Here is a 22,472-nt window from a genome sequence, read left to right on the forward strand (position 1 = left end):
TGTGTGGCACTTGAAAATGAACTTCTATAGAAGAATGCCAATAAATATCTTTGAAAGCACTGCAATGGTTTACACTAAGCATTAACTGGGCAATTCTAAAGAACCTGACAACATGCTACCACCTGGGTACACCTCTGGATACATCTTTTAGAAGAGGTAGAAGCATTAGTTAGAAAATTAACTTTTAAAAATACAGAGCTGGTAGTGGCAAACAAGCACGTGCCTATTACCCACTACACAGAACAAAGAGAGCTTTTCCACCCATGTATTTTTCCTTCCCTTTCCTCTGTCATTTAGGCTCTATTTCAGGTATTCCTGCTGATAATATCACCTTATTACTGCTGATTGCATTCTTCTTACTTCACTCTCTCAACCTCTGACAGCTTGTAATACAAATGAGAAACCAACATGAGAACTGTTCTTAATCTTGCCTTATTAGGCTTAAATATTCCCAGCATATTAGACCAGATGTTGCTTATGAAGAGCAGATTTTTAAGGGTATCCTGCTCCACAAATCTGCTTCCTTCTGTATTAATGCAAGATGCTCAGGAGTGAGAGACTTGACCAGAAATACAAAAAGACCCCAAAGGCTGCAGCTCTGCTGGAGCGCTGCCAATAAAACATCTGCTGCAACAAAGACCTTGACAATCAGTCACTGTCCCTGGTTTGTCCATGCCATGGAGCTGCCTGGGGAAGGTAAAAGGTGAAAAGAAGAAGAGGTTAAGTTTGTGTGCCACAGCCCCATAAATCTCTGGAAATGCCAGCATTCCTTCATCCTGCAATAATGGATACCTATTTTTAATCTAATGCAAGATCTCTATGACACAGTTAAATTTTGAGCCCATAATTCTATAGGCAAAGGCAGGACACATTCTGTAAAACCCCAGTTATTCTCTTCTGCCACCAACCCATTAATGTTGGGGTTTTCACACTGAGTGCCTTGCAAAGCTCCAGGAGTACAAATGGATTTGGAAATATTTGTTCTTTTCCTCCTGGAAGCTGAATGTAGAAATGCATTAAGCCACAAATCTGTTTTGAGAAGCTACTACACACACTCAAGTGAAACAAACACTGCCTTTCTGGATGTCACTTGGCTACCCCAGCTGGGTTATTCAGAAGGAACTCATTTGGGTCATCTCCCAAGTCAAAGATATGTGAAAGGCAATATTAGCAGGTTTAGATTTGCTGTATCATCTCATTCACCACATTCAACTTCACTGGTTTATGGATTTAACATGGCCTTTCATTAAACAAAATTAATCCAATTTTTTTCCCCACTTCCTTATGAAAACTGCAATAAAACCCATTAGTATCCATAATAAAACACACACCTAGTTTGGGGGAATTGCCATGGGGGTTGTCTTGATGACATTACATTCATATATATCATCACTGACCATGACAGTCATTGTGCCTTTTTGACATTTTATTAAGTGGCAAATGGAAGAGAAAGATTCAACACTCCTATCATAAGTTCGCTGCGAGCACAAACTTTTCCTTCTGGGAGGAAAAAAAAAAAAGAAATCTTTCTCCATTTCAAAGGTGGAGAGGGTGTTGTAAACACAGAGGATGTTGTAAAATGAGGAGGCTTTGACAGAGGAATATTTTTCTCAGTTTCTATCTCCATTTTTGCTTTTGACCTCTTTTGGAAAACGAAGATCATCCCCACATTACTTTATGATTTTCCCCAGAAAAATTGTTATAGCAGGGCATTTTAGAAAGATACAGTCAACATTATGGAAATTTATGCAAATAACTGCAATATGTGCTGTTTTCTTACCAATAATACTTCAGCCTAAACTGAAGAGGTTTTGGCCAAACCAAGGCAGAATTTGAACATCTCTACTCCTCTTACAATGGATTTGAGCCTTTAGTTTGCTCACCTTATAGTAAGCCTTTGCATTGTTAAAGAGAAGCTGGAAATCAGCAGTCAGCACATTCACATCATCATATTCCTCCATCTTCAGCTTTTGCTGGATTTTCATTAAATCAATTGGCTGAGAAACCACTTCATAATAATCTGGCTGATTTCTGTTGCAATGACAAAAACAGGCATCATGTTCCAAGCAGTAAAACCCAAACCACAGCACTAAAGCTTGTGCATGCTTATGACTAAATAAACCAGAGAAAGCTCCAATACATTTCTGTTACAGCTAAAAGATGTGTGCAGTGCTCTATCAGTCAGCTCACTTCATGTACTGTTACTGTCCTCAATTTTCTGAGTTTAAGAGAAAATTCAGCCTTTTACTTAGCTACTGCATTTTCAAGGGTTACTTCTATTGACCCTCCCAAGCTGTGTCCTTAGTATTACATCCCACCACTTATATAGAATATCTTATAATCCAATGCATGGATGTTTTAAGCAGGTAATACAAATTAATTCAGTGTATCCTTTTTTTTTCCTGAAAAAGAGCACCAATGTAAGCTCATCCCACTGAATAATTAAATCAAACACTGATGTGAAATGATGGCAAATTTAGCTTAGATTTTTCACAAATTATTGCTGAAGTATTTATCAATTTCCACTTGTCCCTGATTAAATCTCAGGTTCAAGGCTTAACCAGACCTGTGGCCTCACCTTCTCTTGGGTGCCCTGATGAAGAGCTCACAGAGGAGCCTGCCCTGCTCATCTTTGTAGTCTCTGATGGTGTTGTAGAGCTCATGGCAGACAGCAATCTGAAAGGCAAGAACAATGAAATAAGGAAAAGGGAGATAATTTTAAGGAGATAACAAAGAAAAGCCTGCTTACAAAGGGAAGGACAAGCTGCCAATCCACAGCATGCTCTAAAGCAGAAGTGAGAAGCAACTGGAGCACCTCACACTTTAGCAGGATACCTGACAAGTGTGCCAGGTACTGCAGGATCTCCATTTATTTTTTGAACACAAGGAGCTTTATTTCAATACTAATTCTAAGTAAAATACCCAACATGTAAATTAATTCACTGCAATTCTCTCCAGGTTACAGGCATCTACAATAACAACAGGGGTTCTTTTGCAGTTAATTAACATTAGACTGCTCATGCACAGGCATAGCAGAGGCATTGTACACTTCAGCAATCACTGCCTGTGCTATTCCCCACTCATCCCTCTGCATTTGCTATTAAGACAAAGCTCTCTACTTCTGCACATTATGATTTCAGCTCATTCTCCACTATCCTTCCATCTGCTAAAATTGTCAGCAAAAAGAGAAAAGCAGCAAAATCAAAACAGCAAAGAAAAACATGAAAGTGGTGAGCCAGGACCAAGGCAAAGCCAAAGATGAATGAGGTGCTAAACAGAGCTCAGCCAAGGCAGGAACAGTTTCAGGACCAGTGTACATGTGCAACATAAGGTCATTAATTTTACAGTCCAGCATAATCCACACAGGGATACAGCATCCCCAAGAAAAAAGGTGCCATCAGTAAGAAGGTACTAACAGGATCTACAGTTGGGAGGTTGGAAAGTCTCCTCCTCTTCCTGCTGGGGCCTGGAACATTGGTGGAGTGATGGGCGTCGTCGAAGTCGCCGCCGCTGACGCTGCTGGAAGGAGAGGTAGCTCTTCGCCTCTTGGAACCCATGGAATCCAACTTCTTCTATAATGAACAGAAACCTTCTTAAAGCCCTGGCATTGCATCCACACCCTCTGCTCAGAGCTACCCACAGAGCTAGCAAAGCTTCACATGATACGTTTGCCAAATGCTATTTCTGTAAACTCCAACTTGGTGGAAATTCCCAATGGTAAAGGGAAATCAAAATGCTCCTGCAGTTTTATAATCATCAATGACAGCAAGGTCAGAAACCCCCAAGCTCACACTGAATTGGCAACTCTTCACAGAATATATTCTTAAACTCCATATTTTCATACCCCATCACATGCACAACAACTAAGCAAAAACCACTGTTTTCAACAAAAAAGCTGTACAGAGACACATGCTCAGTTCTGGTGCAAAAGCTCTTCATTCCATGTCAAACTAAAAAACCGCAAAAAACAAACCAACAAAGAAAAAAAAACAACCAACCAAAACAAATTACAAATGAAAAGGGCGACAGAATACCTTGTGTTACATTCAAGTGAAAAGAAGGTCTGGATCACCATGGGACCTCCCACTCCCACTTTCTGTGTGGGATGAATGGCTCAACCATGGAGAAGCAGGGAAAGCCCCCTCCTCTTTTGGTCAGTTTTGCATTTACCAACACAAGCAGTGACAAATGAATAACCACCATCCAACAACTATGGTAACTTATGGAACAAGTTGTTGGCTCTTTCCCAACTTCCAGTGACAGCATCAGAAAAGTATCTTTATTTGGGGCCATCTCAAAGGCTCAGGACAGAACAGATGCATCCATCCCTATCCCCATTTTCCAACCAAACCCAGGGACTTCTTTTAGGAGGCACTCAGATGATTGACAAGGTATGGCAGCACAATATAACTGAATTAAAGCATTTTTGTTAGAGACAGAGATAACTGCAGGCACACACGTGAGATGAATAAGGGAGGAATAATTAACAGTTAGGAAAAAGAAAAGCAAAAGGCCAAGGCAGAGGGATGGAGACACAATCAATAATTTACCAGATTTACCAGAGTAGAACCAGCACCTCGAAAAGCCAATCTCCTCATAGTGTCTGACGGGCAAGCACAGATACTGCGAGAAGGAGACACTCTAAGAGTGCCAAACCAGTAATGGTGTTAGTACAGCCACAACTGGAAGACAAGAAAAAGGAGAGAGAGAGAAAAGAAAATTCAGAGTAGGTAGATAAAGAATAAAATCAAAGAATAAAGTGGATAATTACAGTGACAGGGAAAAAAAGCAAGAAACAGAAGGCAACTTTTTTTAGCCCAGCAGAAACTCTACAAAGTAATTTTGTACACAGAATGCTAGACACTTCTGTCATTGTCACAGTAAAAATACATTTCTCTAATGTTCCTGAATATGCATTACAGATTTCACAGCCACTTGCTAGAGAATGATTCATCAAGCAGAGCAGAAAGTAAACAGAAGTGATACCTGACCTGAGAGTACAAACCAGAAAGCTGTAAGTTACAGAATGCAAAGCAGAAAAGTGCTTATAACAACATAATCTTAAGGTCAACAAACACTTAATAAACTCTAAGAAGATGCACCTCCAACACTCTTCAGAGTAGATCTTTATATTCAGAAGTAAGCACTAAATATGCAGCCATACACTAAAAAAACAGTTTCAATTTCTGTGCAGTCTCCAAGCCTGATTATTTTCACAGAAATTCCATGTGAAATATACAGAACCATTTTATGGCAAAATGTTTGCTTCTCTGTAGTTCTTCCAACTCCTGCCTTCAATGAAACCCCAGAGAGGTTCTCTTCCTGTTCAGCACTCTGGACATTTTCATAACATGACATGCAGAGAAGCCCTGTGGTTTATCAGCAGGCAATTCATTTTGGTAACTGACAACAGCCTCAAGCCTTGGCACTGCTTTCAACTTCCATCTGAGGGCTACAGTCTGGAGAGGCTGCACCAGGCACATGCTGGGAAACACAAGCCCTGGGTTGTGGAAGAAGGGCAGAAGGGACCACCAGAATCAATAATTCTGCTTCAACCGGGAACCCAAGAGCACACTCAGTCCAGTCCCATCCTGAAATAAAGATCTGGGAACCTCCCTGCCAGCACCTGCCTGCAGGCTGCACATCAGCTGCTGATGTCCACTGTTCTAGGCACATTGATGTGGCTCTCAGTCATACTCTGACGCTGCTGTGATCAAAATACCCTCACCACTCACACACAGCCTCCAAAACACGTTTTTCTCCTCTAATAACCATGCAAAACACTGATCTGTCTAGACAACATCACAAACACTCAGTGAGAGACCTGCTGATGTAACACTCACTGAAGGTGAGGCTCCAAAACACAAACTTCTCCCTAAACTGCCACACTCCCAAGCACAGAGAGCTCAGCTGTGCACAGAAACACAGTTTTACTGCAGAACCTCTCTCCCTGGGCTGCTTCTGCAATTGCACTGCTGGCTCACAACAGTCACACCAACAATCTCCACTGCTATCAATGAGCACCTCCAATGCAACAGGAGCTTGAGCATCTCCTCGGTAATTCCCTCACCAGCCAGAAAAATGTCACAAAACCACAGCAAGGAATTACTAATTCACAGGTACACTGATATACACAACGGATAAAGGAAGGCTGTCTCTCTCAAAAGCTGTACAGAAGGACCACAAGTGTCACTCCAATCTCCCCACACCAACAGGTTTTACAAACGTCGGACATCACATACTTAAAATAAAACATCCTAGCACTCTAGAGGTTCATTTTCTGCCTCCTGGCAAAGAGCTAAAAACCAATAGATACCACGGGTAGTATGTATTGCCATCAGGATCTCCCACGTTTCACCAGAAACACGAAACACGGTAAATTTAGCCAAGGGAACAGGGGAGGGAAACGCAGCCGGAATCTCCCCCGGTTACCAATCGCACTGAAAGCTGCCATGGGATGGGAAGAGGGGGCTGGCAGCGACCAGGCACGGTGAAAGGGCAAAGCTGGGGAAAAGCGAGAGGGGCAACACAGCCATCGCTTTATCCACACCGGGACAAGGAACAAAGACACCGAATGTGTGATTGCCCCGAGGCGGCGGAGCCCCAGCCCGGGAGCTGAGGGGTTATCCCCGGCAGGAAACAAAAGGGAAGCCCTTTCCCGGCTCCGGACCGTGTCCCGGGCCCGCCCCGCGCTGCCGCCACCGCGGGCAGGACCCGCCGCTGTGCCCGGGCCCGCCCCGGGAGCGGCCGTTGTCACCCCGCGGGCCCGGCCCGGCGCCGGCACGGGGAACACGGCGGGAACGGGGCGGGAAGGAAGCGCTGAGGCGCACCCGGCCCGGCGACACGGCCCGGGGCGGGTGACAGGGGCGGGCGGCGCTCGGCGCCCCGGGCCCGGCGCGGCCGCTCCGCGCTCGGGCGGCGCCGCCACACAAAGGGAGGCAGCGGCCTTCAAGCTCCGGCCCGCGCCCCGCCCGCGCCGCTCACCCCGCCGGCTCCGCTCCGCCTCCCGCAGCCGCGGCCGACCCGGGGTGGGTGCGCGGGGTCCGCCCGGCACGGCCCGTCCCGTCCCGCCGGTACCGCCCGTCCCGACACCGCCGGTGCCGCCGCCGCCGCTGTCGCAAAGCGCGCCCGGCCGCCCAACGCGCCGAGCCCGCGCGACACCCCGGCGGGGCAGCGCCGGCGCGCTTTACGGCAGCGCCCGCCGGCGGGAGCACGTGGCGGCGCCATGAAGCGACCGAGTGAGCGCCGGGAGCGGCTCCGGGACGGGACGGGCGGGGACGGGACAGAATGGGCCTGGATGGGCGCGGGAGGTGGCCCAGCACCGGGGGGTGGCGGCCGCCCGTGGCCAAGCGAGCGGCGGCGATCGAGGGGGCGGGAATCGGGGACCGGGGGAGCGGCGGCGGGAGCTCGGTGGCGGGGATGTGCGTGTCGGTGAATGGCGCTGACGGGCGCGGTGCCTTGCAGAGCTGCGGAAGGCGAGCAAGAGGCTGAGCTGCCACAAGCGCTACAAGATCCAGAAGAAGGTGAGGCCCGGCCCCGGTGCCGCGTTTGGCCGTCCCGGGGCCGCCGCGCTGCGGTTCCGGGCCTTGGGCTGAGGAGGTTTCTTGTGCCCGCTTCAGATCAGAGAACACCACCGGAAAGTCCGGAAAGAGGCCAAGAAACGCGGACACAAAAAACCCAAGAAGGATCCCGGAATTCCCAGTGCGGCGCCGTTTAAGGAGGAGCTTCTGCGGGAAGCGGAGCAGAGGAAGCAGAGGGTAAAACACAGTTTGTGGTAAATAGAGCAAAAACCGCGACCGTCCCTCTCTTTGAGGAAGCTTTGTGTGCATAAGTGAGCACTCAGAGGAACAGTCATGGTGGATGGTCCCAGCGGACTCGTGCTTTGGAAAAATGATGTATTTATTTCCAACGTTGTACAGTATGCAACGCTGGAAATATGAGCAAATCATAATGATTTGCTCTTTTATTTTTAACTTTTGTTTCCTCACTGTGCACGGGAACACGCTGGAAGGGTAATTTTTAATGCAGTCAGAATTCCCTGTGGTGCTGGGATACAGAAATGTCCCATTAGAGTGCTGGGAGTTAAATCATGGCATTATGGGATTACACAGAAAATCGGGATCTGCTGTCTGCAGGGTGGACTAATGTGACATTTGTCAGCTGTAGGGCAGGCTGCAGAGCTGCTCTTTTGGGATCAAGCTAATGCATGGCTGCCTCTGGGTAGGATGCAAAAAAAAAAAAAAAAAGAATTCCCAGAGTCACTTGGATAGCCAGGACTTCTAACTGAACTGGCTCAGGAGCTTGGGTGAGCAATGGGGAGAAAGAACATTCTTCCTTACCACTTTCAAAGATGTCTTATCTGGCCTGGGGTTTTGTTTGCAATCAGCTTGAAGAACTGAAACAAAAGCAGAAGCTCAACAGACAGAAAGAACATGAAAAGAAGAGGAAGCTGGAAGCTAAAAAGAATGCAGCCACAATCAAGGAGAAAGCAGAGGGACAGGTAGGGGTCCTGTCCTCTATGATTTTGATTTCTTGAACCTGTAGAAGTCATTCTGAAACTGAACCTTCTTAAGCAGCATGTTACAATTTCATGCTGAATGTACATACAAATATTAGGCACTAATTCTCATTTAAATAATTTCCTTTTGTTTTTATTGCTTTAGGAATCCTCTGGCAAATCTAAAGGAAGGACTAAAAAACCGCTGAATAAAAATTCTAAGAAATCATTCTGCAGGGAACTCACGAAGGTGAAATGCTTTAACTATTTTTATATCACTATGTGAGAGTCAGCAATAAGACCACACGTTATTTTCCTTTTTTTGTATTACTGTTTAGAACACAAAGTTTGTCTGTGAGAAACTAGAACACTAAATAAGGGATTTTACAACAGAAAATATTAACAACTATTTTTCTAAGCCACAGCTATACCAGAATTGTCATCTGGTCTGTAATGTCGTGTTTAAGTCTTGTCTTTTTTCTGACCCAGGTACTTGAGGCCTCAGATGTGGTTCTGGAGGTTTTGGATGCCAGAGATCCAATGGGCTGCAGATGTCCTCAGCTGGAGCAAGCTGTCACTTCTTCTGGAGGGAACAAAAAGCTGCTCTTGGTTCTGAACAAAATTGGTAAGAAACACAGGTTTTCTCGCAGTGTTACTGGCACTGTGGTTCTTTGGTAGGTGAGCTATGAAGATTTTAAAGGAATCTGACATTTCATTGAAGACATGAGATCCAACTCTGAGCTCACTAAAAAGGCTGCAAATTACCAAGTACCAGCAGCTAAGTAAAGAAAATAAAATACCAAGAGCAACAGCAAGAGCAAAGGGAACTTTGTGGTAAAGTAGCCTTTGCAAGGATTGTGGGGTAACCCTTCACAGAAGATCATTCTGTACCATACAAAGTCTTCTAGCAAGACCCCAGCATTAAAAATCTAATACAGAGGCCAGAAATGTAATTGTGATGTGCTCTGCTAAGGCAGATACCCTGTGGGCCTTTGGGGAATGCACTCAGTCCTTTATATTAGAATTCTCAGGGTATTTCTCATGATAAGGTCAATTTAAGGAGTGAAAGAACTGCTTTTCTTTCCAGATTTAGTGCCAAAGGACAACGTAGAGAAATGGTTGAATTATTTGAAGAAAGAGTTTCCAACTGTTGCTTTTAAGTCAGCAACAATGATGAAGGACAAGACTATGGTAAGAGCACTGCAGGCTGTCCCATGAAGAGGTCATGTGTTTGCAGTCATACACGTTGAAACATCTTTAAAATTCCTTTTCCCCTGGTTTGATTGCACTTCTGGGACTGATGGATGTGCCTTTACACTTTGACTGAGCTTTGCAGTACAGTGGGGGAATTCTTACCACTGCAATTACAGTAGATGAATAAATCTGTGTCCATATTTTATCTTCCTTAATAGCTCCTGACCATGGGGTTTTTTTGCCTTTGACTCCTGTAGCAGGAACAGGTCACAAAAAGACATGCACGTGTTGATTTCTCAGAAACCTCTCAGTATTTTGGAAGCAAATGCCTTTTGAAGCTTCTCCAAGGGTATGGCAAGACCCAAGACAGAGCCATTCAGGTTGGGGTGGTAGGTAAGTGTTTGGAGAAACAGGAGGAGTTTTCTTCTCCCATAAAGTTTTGGGATCCTGTATTACTGGACTGAGTAAAACTGCTAACACCTGGTTTGCTAGTGAGCTTTCCAGGCTTTGTTCTTTGATCCAAGGCTCCCAGTGTTGTAGTGCTTCAGCTGCCAGGGATCCATGGTGCACTTCCACAGGGATCTGTGGGAGCCCAAGGAAGGCAGGATATGTGTTCCGCTGGCACTGCCTGCCTCATGCCTGCCAAAAATCCCATGGAATGCAGCACTACAAATCCTGCAAGTGTGAGAAATGAGGATACATTCTTTGTCTTATTTCTGTGAAGACTTCAGATCCAACTCTGATCTCACACTGATGCTTACCTTAGCAAAGATAACTGGTAGAAGCTGTTTTGATGGGTGTTAAAAAGCTGTTTTCTTATTTAACTTACAAGGATTTATGTGATTTTTCCTCAGGTTTCCCTAATGTGGGAAAGAGCAGCATAATCAACAGTCTCAAAGGAAAACGTGCTTGTAATGTTGGCCTGACAAGAGGTGTTACCAAGTAAGCTCAGCCTGATCAAAGCTGTTCCTTTCCTTGTTTGTTGTGTTTCAGTTACCATGAGTTTGTGTTTCAGTCCATTAGGGGCAAAGCACACCAGTGTGCAGCTTTAAATGCACATTAAAATCTGCAAGATGAAAGGTATTGCTATGTGTGATGCAAGCTCTCTCCTTGTGTATCCCTTATCTACACAAGGGATAAACTTATGTATAAGCTTGATGTTTTGTTTGTTTAAATGTGTATCCTACACAAAGCACATGATGACAAAACATTGAAACTGACTGTATGAAGTACATTCAATCCAACACTGAGCTTTGTGTCTTGCATCCCTCACCATCACCAGTCCTTCACTGATTATCTGCTCACAGTGCATTTTCCTCTGAACAGGTCCATGCAAGCTGTGCACCTTGATAAGCAGACAAAGATGCTGGACAGTCCAAGTATAATTGCAGATCCTTCTAACAGTGCCCTTGCTCTAGCCTTGAGAAGTGTCATAGACCCTGAAGGATCAGACTCAGCAGTTGTGCTTGAAGGAGTAAATGCCATAATAAATCACTGCAGTAAGCAGCAGGTGAGCTCCATCTTTTTTCTGTGTCTCTCACTGCATCAGACTTCTCTGTAGGTTTCTTAGGCCCAGTAATGAAAGTTATTTTACTGTAGCTAATGCTGATAGTTTTTGAACTGCTTTCCTAAGCATTCAAAGTGGGAATGCCAAGGGTGATCCTTCATCCTTACAAGCAGAAGGCAGAACAGCATGCCACAATCCTGACAGCCAGAGTAAAGAGCATTGCTTTTAAGACCTCATCACCACACAATCAGAGAGTGAAAAATGATGATACTGCTTGTATGCTGCCTAGGTTACAGTGAAGACCTCAGATCCAACTCTGATTTCACTCTTGTTTCAAGCAAATTAACCTAAGCCTAATTGCCTTTCAGTTCTTTGAGAAGAGTTTTCACAGACCAGTGTGCTGTCCTGTTGCAGCACATGTTGTGTTTGAGACAGCCACAATACAGAGTATCCCCACACAACTTCAGCAAGCTTCAGCCCACACACAGTAACACCTCACCTCTTCAGAAGGCTTCAAGCATCTGCCTTTCTTGTTCTTCAGCCCAGCCTTTTATCCCCTCCTGTTGATTCCCTGCCCCTGTGTGCCCTCTGCTCCCTTTGGTGGTTGGGCAGTGCCCCTGGGCACTCCCTGGCTCATTGGTCAGTGCTGCTCACCTGCTGCTCACAGCTGTGCCCACTGGGGATAATGCTGGGCCAGCCCCACTCCCAATCACCACAAACTGTGCACCTACACTGTGTCTGCACACCCACGAGTCTGCCTGAATGGCAGATGAGTTTGTTGATGAAGTAGGCATTTTACTTTCTAATGTTTACTCCCACGTGTGTGAGAAAAACAGCTTTTCTCTTACTCTGTCCTCACTTTTATCCAACTTTATTTGCTCTTTTATACTCCTAAAACTATGAGAAGGATGAGCATCTCTTTCTGAATGTGCCATTTTCTTTTGCCCTAGGTAATGATGCACTATAATATCCCAGATTTCAGGGACCCTGAAGAGTTTTTATCTCTACTGGCTCAGAAGAGGGGCATGCTGAAAAAGGGAGGTGTTCCTGACATAGAAAATATGGCTAAATTAGTGCTTTATGACTGGACAGGGTATGTATGCTGTGAACTTTGCTCTCTGCTGCTCACCTTTTTCTCACTGTTAATCCAGCACAGCAGAAGCACTGAGTCCAGCAAAGTACTTAAAAAGGAGAGACTGCTTTTTTCCCTTCCTTTCTCACATTTCACTTGGGTAAAGAGCTGGATTGTCCATCAGATTTAGAGGATGCCATCCACAGATAATTTTCTGAAGTAGTGAAGGTTACACAAGAAGAGTCAAAGCCTGTTGCACATTACTCCACAGCCAGTGTCTGTAATGGAAATGTGCTTTCCTCTCCATACCAAGTCTATGTTATCCTCTTCTGGACAGGAAAGGATATGGCAAACTTTCTGTGGAAATTCAGGGTGGTTCCTATATTCTGAGGGTAGGAATAAATGTAACTCCGATTCAGTAATTGACTGTGATTATCTCCCTTGCTGAAGTGACTCAGCTGCTTTTACAGGCAGGTGATTTGTGGTGACAAAATGCCATTGCTTTTTCCTCTCAGGAGTGGGCTACCCCCTTAATACTGTTGACAACTTCAGAGTCAGATTTTAATATCTATTGAACTGCTGTTAAATAGTTATAGTTTGAGAGCTTTGTGCTCTGGGTTTTACTTTTAAATACAGTGGTTTAATAGTTGTTTTTTAATGCTGCTTTTTATTTTCTCAGAGCCAGAATAAAGTACTACTCACAACCTCCAGGATCTCAGAAACCACCACCCTATCTTACAGAACAAAAAATAGCTGAAATGCAGGAAGGCTTTAATTTAAATAACCTAGAACAAGAAAACAGCAACACTGTTCAAGGTAGGACTGTTCCTGTAATAGACTACCATTAACCATAGAGTCACAGATTGGCCTGGCTTGGAAGGGGCCTTGAAGTCCATCTTGTTCCAAACCCCCAGCTGTGGGCAGGGCCACCTTTCACTCTGACCAGATTAGTCAGAGCCCCCTCCAGCTTGGCCTTGAACATTTCTGGGAACTCTGTGCCAGGACCTCACCATCCTCACAGGAAAGGATTCTTTCCTGCTATCTAAACTAAACTCACTTAGGTAAACTTACCTATACTCAAATCCAGGTTTTCCAGCTCTTACCAGTTTTCTGTAAATGCCTCAGGGAAAGCTTTTCTCAGAGAATTTCCTTGTCTTGATGGCAGAACCCTGTGTGGGAGCCCTGTCTGGCAGGGAGGGGACAGAACTGCAGTGTCCCCACTTAGGGGCTGGGCATTACCTCTGTGCTGAATGACAGGGACTGAACAGATACTTGCTGTGTTTTCTGCAGCTTTAAAGCACCCCAGTCCAGCAAGCAGCATTGCTTTTCAGTCAGCTGGAATGACAAATGGGACAATAGAGGAAAATAAAGTGATAGAGGAAGGATCAAACTGGAAAAACATGGAAACAAGCAAGGAGGAGGAAGAAGAGGAAGAAGATGAAGAAGAGGAGGAAGGGGAATTCACAGAAAGTGATGATGATGATGAAGATGATATGGAAGAAGATGATGATGATGATGATGATGTCAAAGAGGTAAATGAGGGTTTCAGTAAGATTGGCCTTTTCTCCTGAATTAAGGAAACAACATTGTTCCGAGTCACTTGGCTCAGCTATACAAGGGGCCATCCACACTTTCCCCAGGCTCTGTTAGGTTTCATTTGCATAGGAGATTTCATTAATGATAAAATAATGTCTGACCTCTGACTTGTAGGAAAGCCAAGTTCAGGTCACCAGAAAAGCAAAGCCTGGAAAACACCAAACAAATCCTACAAATCCCAAGGAGCAGAGGGCAGGTGTGTATTCAGAACCCTGGCTCAGGGATGGGCTGTGGTACCTCCAGGATTTGCACTGGTTTCACTAACACACGTTTGTCTCTTCTCAGGAAATGAACGTTCCAGATCACTGTCCTTCAGCTTAGACAAACCAGCAGATGAGGATGATGCCTATGATTTTAATACAGACTATGTGTAACAAACCAGGTGGGAAGCACTCTCTGGAGAGCTGCTGCTGGCTTAAAGAGCAGTCAGGAACACTGGGCTTGCAGCACAAGCTGGAGGATGCTGCAGAGCCAGAGCTGCTGCACAGACTCAGCTGTTGCTGGGTCAGATAATGTACATAATAGTGCATCTCCCTGGATAGTTCCAGATTTTATACAGGTCTAGGAAACTGTTATTCAGCTTTGTCATGAAGTTTATTTCCTATATTAAAGCCTATTTTAAAAATTCCTAATAGACTGGTAGTCTGTTCATTTTGCCTTATAAGGTACCTTTCGAGGATAAACCCTTTGTCTTTCAAAGATAACTGATAAATGTTTCATTCTAGCCACGTTCAAACAACAAATCTGTTTTCCTAGAGGATTACAAAGACTTTACCCTTAGAGCATGACTTTAGACAGTGACTTTTCAGTACATTTTTGCAAAACATCTCCTGTGCATCTGTTTTCTTCCTAAAACTGAAAAGTATGATTTCTGTGTTCTTTGATAAATAGGTGTGTTTTCCCTCAATGTCTGCTGAGGCATAGATTCTTATGGGCAGTTTAAAAAGATGTCAGGTGCATACACAAACAGGCAGTTCCTTTAAGGCTGCTAAAACCCAGCTTGCTCAGCTGAATTGCATTGGTGTCAGCTAATCAAAGTAAAATCTTTCAAAATTGATAAGTGAATTTACTTAATTACTCCTAACTGCTTCAAGGACAAGAATGGTTCTTGTTCTAATGGTTCGTCACAACCCAGGAAAAGAAACAATAGGTAACAAACCAGATCAGGGTATCCATGACAGAATCAGATCTACAGGCAGTGACTGCAATGAGAGCAGCAGTTTGAAATCCTTTTCAAGCAGAACTAAAACCATATTCACAGTCAAGGAGTCCTTTACCTCTGCTGCCCTGTGTTTCAGACCGGGCAGGCTCAGCTGTGATGAACACAAAGCCTTTTGTCTGAACATCCTCCACCAAGGGCTCTTCACCAGCCTGAGTGCAAACCTCTGTTAAATGGAGTAGTTGGCACAGTGGCTGCAGGGATATAGCAGCTGATAATAACTATCACTCAATAATACAACTAGAAAAAACAAACCAACTTACCTTAGCACAGGTGATGGGCAGCTGGCTGCAGAGGGCACAGGCTTCTCATTTGATGAGTTCCCAGATGGGGAAAGGCACACCAGGAAAAGCTATAGCAGAGTGTAGCTCACTTGATATGAGAAACTCAACAATAACAAAATTAATCTGTAATTAATACAGCCTGGTCCCCCAAATAAGCAGTTTGTACTATTTTAGAATTAGGTTGCTTTCACAAAGACCACATCAATTCACTTTGGCTTTAATCACTTGCTACTGTGCACAAAGGAAACACTTCCTATATCAAGACTGGAATTGGATTGCCATTTACCTGAGGCTGGAGTCAGCATGTTACAATTAGCTTTATTTTTGAACAAAGTTTCATCCATCACTTTCCAAAAAAATTGGTTTAGTGTTCACTGGCAGTTAAAACCATTTTGCATAGTGAAATAATACTCAAAGGATTAATCTTTCAAAAAGGATTCAATTTTGCAGAATTCTGTAAGAAAGACTTAAAGAGAAATGGTTGGGAGGATATTTCATGCAAGGAAGGGTTGTTGAGGGAATTATTTCACAGGATAGCAAAACAAAACAAACAACAAAACCCAGGCAGCTCTTAATTAGAGTACATTGCTGTGCAAGATTTGCTGGTGCAAGCACCAGCTGGATTTGTATCTTGTTCTTAGAAACTTTGTTTCTGTAATTGACAAAATGATCCCCCGCTAGAAGACTTGTAGTAAGGAGCAGGAGAACGCAACTGAAATGACAAAACAAAAAAGTGCTCGTTTGTGGAGATCTTCCCTTGTTTTCTGTAGTGCTGCTGGAGTAGCATCGTGTGTCACACAGGTGACAGGAGCCTCCTTTGGACCTGTGCATTTCAGAACTGCACCTGAACAAGTGCATCACCTTGTGCTCCAGAAGGCAGGGTCGGCTCTGTAATACAACTTGGCTTAAAGAAAAATATTCTGCTTGGCTCCAGAAGTTCCTGAGAAAATGTCATCATTTATTCAAATGGACTCTACTTTGCTTCATAGGCCTCCGAGTGCCTGCGGATCAGGTTGAACTTGCCTGCAGGGTCAGAGAGATACCACTTCTCCCAGACTTCAGCATAGGAAGCTGTTCTTCCCCAGGGTTTGAAATGTCCATTCCAGTGGAGCAGCTTGGCAGCTTCCACAAACTGAGGAGAGTACCTTTTCCCAGCACTAGACCCTGCAATTGAAAAAGAAGCATTAATGTTTGAAATAAAGGCAGCCAAAACACCAATGTGCAAAATGTTAATTTCAAAACAAAGGATTTAACAAAGGAAATCTTATCATTTATGGGGAAAGGAGGTAATAGGGGAAGCAGAAACAAGGGCAAAGTGAAAAACAATCAGGTGCTACTAAATGTCTCTTTAATCTCTCTGTGACTATTTTCATACACTGCCTTAACTTCCAAATTCTTTAAAATCCAATTAACACCCAGATGAATTCAGCAGCCTATGTATTGTTCATCAGAAACATAACCTGAAAACGCTCTCCCAGCACTGGTGTTTCATCACTAGAACAGACATGAATGTCTGCCCTTCTCAAAAGTTTTGGAAGAAACACCTTTGATCCCATCAGATACAATATATTTGTGGAAAATTAAAAGAATTTTGAGTAAGTCAGTTCAAGAACTAACCCCCAGCAGCTTGAGAAAGACTCAGGCCCACAAGCCCCAAGATGGAATTGCAAAGCTGTTTTCCCTAAAGAGCAAAGGACAGATTAGGGGAATAAAATCTCCTTTTGCTACATCATCAACAAGATGTCCAGGTGCAGCCCTGGAAAAACCCCCTGGGGAAGCAGCATCACAAACACTTCATACGTACCGAGGTGTCGGACGTTCCACATGGGATCAATACTGGAATGCTGCTTGTAAAACACAATTAGCAGGGGAGGTGTTGTGATGCTGCCAGCCAGAGTCTTACTGTAGAGCTCCTCTCTGGAAGTGGAAAGGATGCTGATCAGTTGATTATTCATTTGCAGCAGAGATACACACACAGAGCCCTCTGTTCAAGAGGGAAATGCCTCCAGCAGAACCCTGAGCTGCTGGCAGCCCTAGCCTGGGGTACTTACACCACATTAAGTGCCATCCACTTCTCCAGTTGTTTAGTGATGTTCTGTAATTTCCATTCAGTCAGATTGGCAACAAAAACTCCAGGATTGAAAGAGCAGGTGTTGGCTTTCATGGCAAGCTTTCGGATGGTTTCTTTCTTGTAATCTAAAAACCCAATGTAATTGTACTGATGGGGGGGAAAGAGAGAAGAAATTAGCTTAAAATATATGGGGAAATTCCTAAAGAAAAATTCTGCACAACTCATAGCAGACAGGTGTAAGTTGAAGTTGTTACAGTAAATATCCCTTCCTTAAAAATGAAAGAAAGCTTAAGAGGTGTAACATTTTAAAAATATGATTATGTAGACTACATTTTTTAAGGAATGCTGCATAGTCTTAATAATTCCATATAATTAATATGGTACCAGTCTCAGCTAAAGTACTTTTTATACATTCAGAAATGAAAAATTGTCCCTTCATTGTTCTCAGACTTCCTGCTGTTCCACAATGAGAACTGCTCTCATTGTAAAGCACAGCAAAAATTGCAGGTAATTTACTGTGCCTGATCAGAAACTGCAGGTCCCATTTGTAAAACTGGTTTGGGCAGGGAAAGTCACATTTAGGTTTAGGTTTCAGCATTTGGAGCATTCCCAAAAGCCTGAGATCTACAGTATTGTTATCACTGAACAAGACTAAAACTAACCTGATTGCCTGCTCCACGGACAGCAACTTTACTACTGGTTGAGTCACAGTCATCTGAAAATGCAGCTGCATGTCCAGGCTTCAATGGGGTGTTGTAAAGTTCAACAATATCACCTGGAAAATGGAAGCAAGCACAGGAAAATCAAAAGCAATCCTGACTAAGTGCCAAGTTAGGCTTTGTTCAGTCCATTGTTAGCAGATAAAGCTATTCAGTTTAACTCAATTCACTCATATTTACAAAGTTTGTACAGAAATGTTTGAGTTCTGTGAGAGATAAGATACTGACCTCAGCATAAGGCCAGTGGCAGCTAACAAAGGTCCCATACCTTGCACTATTACATCATCATCCACATAGATGACCTTCTCTGCATGAGGTACAAAGCTGGGCAAGTAGAACCTTGCAAAAGTTAACTGTGAGGAAAGCAAAGCAAGAGAAGTGGAGAATTAAATGAAAAAAATGTCCAAATAAATGTGAAATTGACTTATTTTTCTGGCACTTATCTATGGCATTAATGTCCAAGACAACATCTATAGAGGAAGTAAAATTGGCAGCAATATCCTACAATTTAAAATAAGTTCCATCAATTCCTGGTTTACCATGAATGTATGCATTGATAAACTAACTTTGAAACTGGTCTATATAAGAATTACTTATTTCTCCACATAGATCTGCAGCATCTCTGAGGTGTTGGCATGCTTGACGTGCCAGCTGCAGTGTTTCACTGTGGCTAGCAGCAAAAAATGATCCTAGGCATGCATATGTAGATATTCAAATCCATCTCTCATTATCCAGATACTTCATTTTACTGAAATTTAGGGATTTTATCAAGAAATTGCTTCTATGATAACAGACTTGGTTTTGATCTCCAGTTGGGTTCAAAAGCCAACATCAAAATATATTGTTATTAACTACTAATTGCAAAAAGTAATCAGCATCATCCTCACTGGTTTGAACTTGTCTGCCTTTTGGGGATCCACTTGTACTTTGCCTTCTAAGACACGAGGGTCAAAATCCAGAATCCGGTACCTCATGTTTTTCAGAGGAGGGATCCTCAGCCACATCCTGCAAGCAGGAGAGAGGCACAGATCTTGTTAATGGCACAAAATCAAGGGAAAAGCAGGAGACCCAGCTAACAGTGACACAGATCTGGATGTGGCCACTCTTTCCCTGCCCTACAAACACATCTGGGGTGTAATTGATGCTGCCATCAGTGCTGTCCTGTGTGGCCACTGGGGCAGTCCAGGGTCAGCACCTGCACACCTGGGACATGGCAAAGGTATGAGGTCACTTCTTGCTTTATCAGAAATACACATTCCTGTTAGCACAGGCCTTTCCCAAAACCATCAGTGTGGACAGAAGGGGATTAGAATAAGAGGATCAAAGAGCAATCTACAAAAATGGAGAAACACGATTGCCAGCATTTGAATTGCTTAATGAAATGTAGAAGTACCTTTTACAACAAACCCCCCACTGGTTGGACATAAGCCCATTGGAAAAGATGTTTCTTTTCCATCCCTGAAACCTGCCCAGGAGGAATGGTGGGACTCCCACAGCAGCCCTGTCAAAAAGCTGCTGGGACTGGGAGTCAGGGGAGTGCAGCTCCAGGGAAAGGCAGCTTGGCTCTCCTCTCAGAAATACAGGTGGGAATCCAGTGAAAAGATCATTACCTCAGGTGATCCACAGTATCATTCAAAGTAACAATGTGGAAAACCACGTTGGCTCTGGTGTTCTGGTAAATGCTGTTCATGGCTGCAATTGCACCTCCCAGCCTCTCATCCGAGGCTGCAATGACCACAGGAATCTCCTTGTCATTCCTCTCATCTGCCAGCCTCTGGGGAGCTGCAGGGATGAAATCTATAGGCTGGAGTCCTAAGGGACTTGGATCTGTGGAGTAAAAATGACATATGTGTTTTTATTATTATATATTATTATTACCACACTAAAATTCCCAACACTTCAATTATTTCTGTTATACTATTGGATGTCTGAGCGGAGGTTGGATTACAGTGAGCCAGTATCAAACACTCAGAGCATCAGCTTTTGAGAATGTGAGATGCTAATGAATAGAATAACACCATATTTACAGAATAACACCATATTTACAGAAAACTGCGCACTTTTAACCACACATATTCACACACAGTACAAGGTATTAAAAGGCTGAGCTACAGTAGTCTGCACTTGCCTTTGGTCCCCTCTGCCACACCTATAACCTCATTAACTTCCCTCTCCCATTCACCCAAACCACGTCAGAGGTTCTGTCTGGCCAGAGCAGGTGTTTCCCCACCAAATCTTAAATATATATATATATATATTTTAAAATTAAAATAAAATCCAACATACCTGACAATTCCCGTCTCAAGAAGTCACTGAGGCTTATGAAGTTATGATGAATAACTAGCAGAAATATGACAACAGCCACTATAAGGATGGAAATGTTCACTGAAAATTAAGAAGAAAAATCTTTATCAATATAACCAGAGAACAACTGAGAAACTCAGATACAAAAGATATTAAAAAAAACAGACAAGCATACACACATACCTTTCCTTAACGTCATTTTTCTGTTCTTATTTTATTAGCATAAGGTTCCTGCAAATCTGCAAGAAAAAAATACAGCAGTCACTGTCAGTGCATTCTTCCATGAGGCACAGCACACTATCACCAGGAGTGTCACAACAGCTTCAGTGTCCAAGGCAGTGAGTGTTTCCCTCTGTCAGTTTTATGACACATAAAACTATGTCACATTTTAAAAAGTGAGTATGGTCTCAGGAAGTTCCTGACTACAACCAGAGAATCACAGGATGGGTTGGGTTGGAAGGAATCTTCAAGATCACCTGGTTCCAACCCCTGCCATGGGCACAGACATCATCCCAGCTTCTCTGGGCAGCCTGTGCCAGGGCCACACCACCCTCACAGGGAAGAATTTCTCCTCAATACCTCATTTAAACTCTGCCAGTTGGAAGCCATTCCCCCTTGTCCTGTCATCCATGCCCTTGTCCAAAGTCCCTGGCCAGCCCCTGGAAGGGACTCTAACAGATCCATGTCCTTCTCACGTTAGGGACCCCCTCACTACAATCACATACCTAAAGAAGATCTCAGAGATAGAAAGGAGACATGCAGATCTTGCCACTTCACTGACAGAAAAAGGCCAAACTCCTTCTGCCAGTCAAAACTAATCTGAAAGATCTGGAAAATTATATATGTTTTCTTTACTGTGGCAACTACTTATTTAACTATCTGAACTGGAAAAAAACAAGTGGGAAAGAAGGCAGTACCATCATGTTATAGAAGTGTATAGAAACACAACACCAATGCAATTTCGGTGAGAAATTCAAACATGCTTGTTCATTATTTAAGGGTTGAGGTGAAATCAGAACAAGAGCTGTGTATCCTGGCGTGTGAAGGAGCTGTCAAACGACACACAGAAAGCTCCTTAACAACACGCAAAACTGCAGAAATGGTGAGAGACTTGCGAAACCCCTAAATGAAAACCCCTGAGACTGTGCTGTGGCTGTTACATGTATCAGAACCACTTTCCTCCCGCTGCTGCAGACAAATCAGCGGAGCGCAACAAATCCCTGCCCTGAGCCCTCCGAGCACCGCCGCGCTGCTGCCACGGGGCGGGACTCGGAGCTGGGACTGGGAGCACAACGCCACGTCCCGCCGGGCGATTCCCAGCGCCGGGGTTCAGGCGGGCACGGACACGGCTGGCACCGGGCACAGACACGGACGGCACCTCAGTGACACGCGGCAGCCGGGCTCGGGACAGCGACAGAACGTCCCCTGCACAGGGATGGTCACGGACCACAATAAAACCCACACCGCGCCACTCCGCCGGCTGCCTGCAGAGCACACGGCGCTCCCCGGGCTGCTCTGCGGGCACAGCCCCGCTCCGGGGCTGGCGGGCCCGTGCCCGACTCTCCCGCACTGCCCCGGCCCCTCACGGACCGTCCGTCCGCGCCGCCACCGCGGCAGCGCGCGGGTGCCCATGGGTGCCCGCCCAGGTGCCTGACCGCCGCCAGGCACCGAACCCGCGCCGCCCCCACCCCGCCGCGATACCGGGGCCGCGGCGGCGCCCGGCAGCTCCGTGAGACGAGCCCGAGGCTGGGACGGGAGGGCGGCCCGCGAGCCGCCGAGTCAGTGCGGGTTTCCGACAGGCGGCTCCGCGGCGCCTCGCACCTGCCGGGGAGGGCGCCTCCGCCGGGGTCCTGCGGGGCGAAGCCGCCGTTGCCGAGGGGATGCGTCCCGGCGGGCTGGGGGGAGCGGGAGCGGAGCAGCCCCGGAGCGGCGGCGGCGGCGCGGAGGCGATGGCCGGGGCTGGGGGCGGCACCCCCGGCCGACGGGGCTCTGGGCGGGGCGGACGGGGC

At 45.0% G+C, this 22,472-nt stretch overlaps 3 protein-coding genes and 4 non-coding genes across 38 annotated transcripts in view; 5 read left to right on the forward strand and 2 right to left on the reverse strand.

The window, feature by feature from the left end:
- PBRM1 (polybromo 1) overlaps positions 1 to 7,703 on the reverse strand; it is a 54,948-nt gene extending 47,245 nt beyond the window's left edge. For 15 of the 30 annotated variants that reach the window (XM_074550011.1, XM_074550015.1, XM_074549993.1 and 12 more), the window contains exons 1-6: positions 7,620 to 7,703; positions 7,465 to 7,523; positions 6,985 to 7,238; positions 3,417 to 3,572; positions 2,579 to 2,676; positions 1,884 to 2,031 (exon numbers count right to left, since the gene is read on the reverse strand). In XM_074550011.1, coding sequence (XP_074406112.1) covers positions 1,884 to 2,031; positions 2,579 to 2,676; positions 3,417 to 3,572; positions 6,985 to 7,227 — 645 coding nt within the window. In that variant the 5' untranslated portion in view covers positions 7,228 to 7,238; positions 7,465 to 7,523; positions 7,620 to 7,703. Of the gene's footprint in view, positions 1 to 1,883; positions 2,032 to 2,578; positions 2,677 to 3,416; positions 3,573 to 4,550; positions 4,683 to 6,984; positions 7,239 to 7,464; positions 7,524 to 7,619 lie in introns of those variants that run through there. The other 15 variants (XM_026792439.2, XM_074550003.1, XM_074550008.1 and 12 more) reach the window with 5 other exon arrangements.
- GNL3 (G protein nucleolar 3) lies at positions 7,163 to 16,268 on the forward strand. Its single transcript, XM_005485503.4, has 15 exons — positions 7,163 to 7,238; positions 7,465 to 7,523; positions 7,620 to 7,757; positions 8,387 to 8,500; positions 8,664 to 8,747; positions 8,987 to 9,122; positions 9,585 to 9,688; positions 9,949 to 10,084; positions 10,546 to 10,633; positions 11,018 to 11,201; positions 12,149 to 12,291; positions 12,950 to 13,086; positions 13,561 to 13,802; positions 13,981 to 14,062; positions 14,152 to 16,268. Exons 1-15 carry the CDS (start codon positions 7,226 to 7,228, stop codon positions 14,238 to 14,240), a joined length of 1,749 nt encoding a protein of 582 aa, XP_005485560.2. The 5' UTR covers positions 7,163 to 7,225; the 3' UTR covers positions 14,241 to 16,268.
- On the forward strand, positions 9,178 to 9,250 carry LOC113459087 (small nucleolar RNA SNORD19). Its single transcript, XR_003379955.1, has one exon. It is a non-coding gene; the product is annotated as a small nucleolar RNA SNORD19 (small nucleolar RNA).
- On the forward strand, positions 10,377 to 10,447 carry LOC113459088 (small nucleolar RNA SNORD19). Its single transcript, XR_003379956.1, has one exon. It is a non-coding gene; the product is annotated as a small nucleolar RNA SNORD19 (small nucleolar RNA).
- LOC113459090 (small nucleolar RNA SNORD69) lies at positions 10,876 to 10,951 on the forward strand. The gene has a single exon (XR_003379958.1). It is a non-coding gene; the product is annotated as a small nucleolar RNA SNORD69 (small nucleolar RNA).
- On the forward strand, positions 11,455 to 11,531 carry LOC113459089 (small nucleolar RNA SNORD19). The gene has a single exon (XR_003379957.1). It is a non-coding gene; the product is annotated as a small nucleolar RNA SNORD19 (small nucleolar RNA).
- Positions 15,668 to 22,446, reverse strand: GLT8D1 (glycosyltransferase 8 domain containing 1). 3 transcript variants are annotated; one of them, XM_074550022.1, is made up of 11 exons: positions 22,285 to 22,446; positions 21,189 to 21,282; positions 20,647 to 20,702; positions 20,446 to 20,544; positions 19,770 to 19,986; positions 19,047 to 19,164; positions 18,428 to 18,512; positions 18,103 to 18,215; positions 17,421 to 17,587; positions 17,174 to 17,286; positions 15,668 to 16,533 (listed from the first exon to the last, which is right to left on the reverse strand). In XM_074550022.1, exons 3-11 carry the CDS (start codon positions 20,660 to 20,662, stop codon positions 16,343 to 16,345), a joined length of 1,119 nt encoding a protein of 372 aa, XP_074406123.1. In that variant the 5' UTR covers positions 20,663 to 20,702; positions 21,189 to 21,282; positions 22,285 to 22,446; the 3' UTR covers positions 15,668 to 16,342. The 3 variants fall into 3 exon arrangements, with proteins under 3 accessions (XP_074406123.1, XP_074406122.1, XP_074406124.1); XM_074550021.1 differs by lacking the exon at positions 21,189 to 21,282; XM_074550023.1 differs by lacking the exons at positions 21,189 to 21,282; positions 22,285 to 22,446 and adding an exon at positions 22,165 to 22,237.
- Positions 22,447 to 22,472: the final 26 nt, after the last annotated feature.

The sequence above is a fragment of the Zonotrichia albicollis genome, chromosome 12 (genome assembly GCF_047830755.1).
Source record: "Zonotrichia albicollis isolate bZonAlb1 chromosome 12, bZonAlb1.hap1, whole genome shotgun sequence".
Lineage (NCBI taxonomy): Eukaryota > Metazoa > Chordata > Aves > Passeriformes > Passerellidae > Zonotrichia > Zonotrichia albicollis.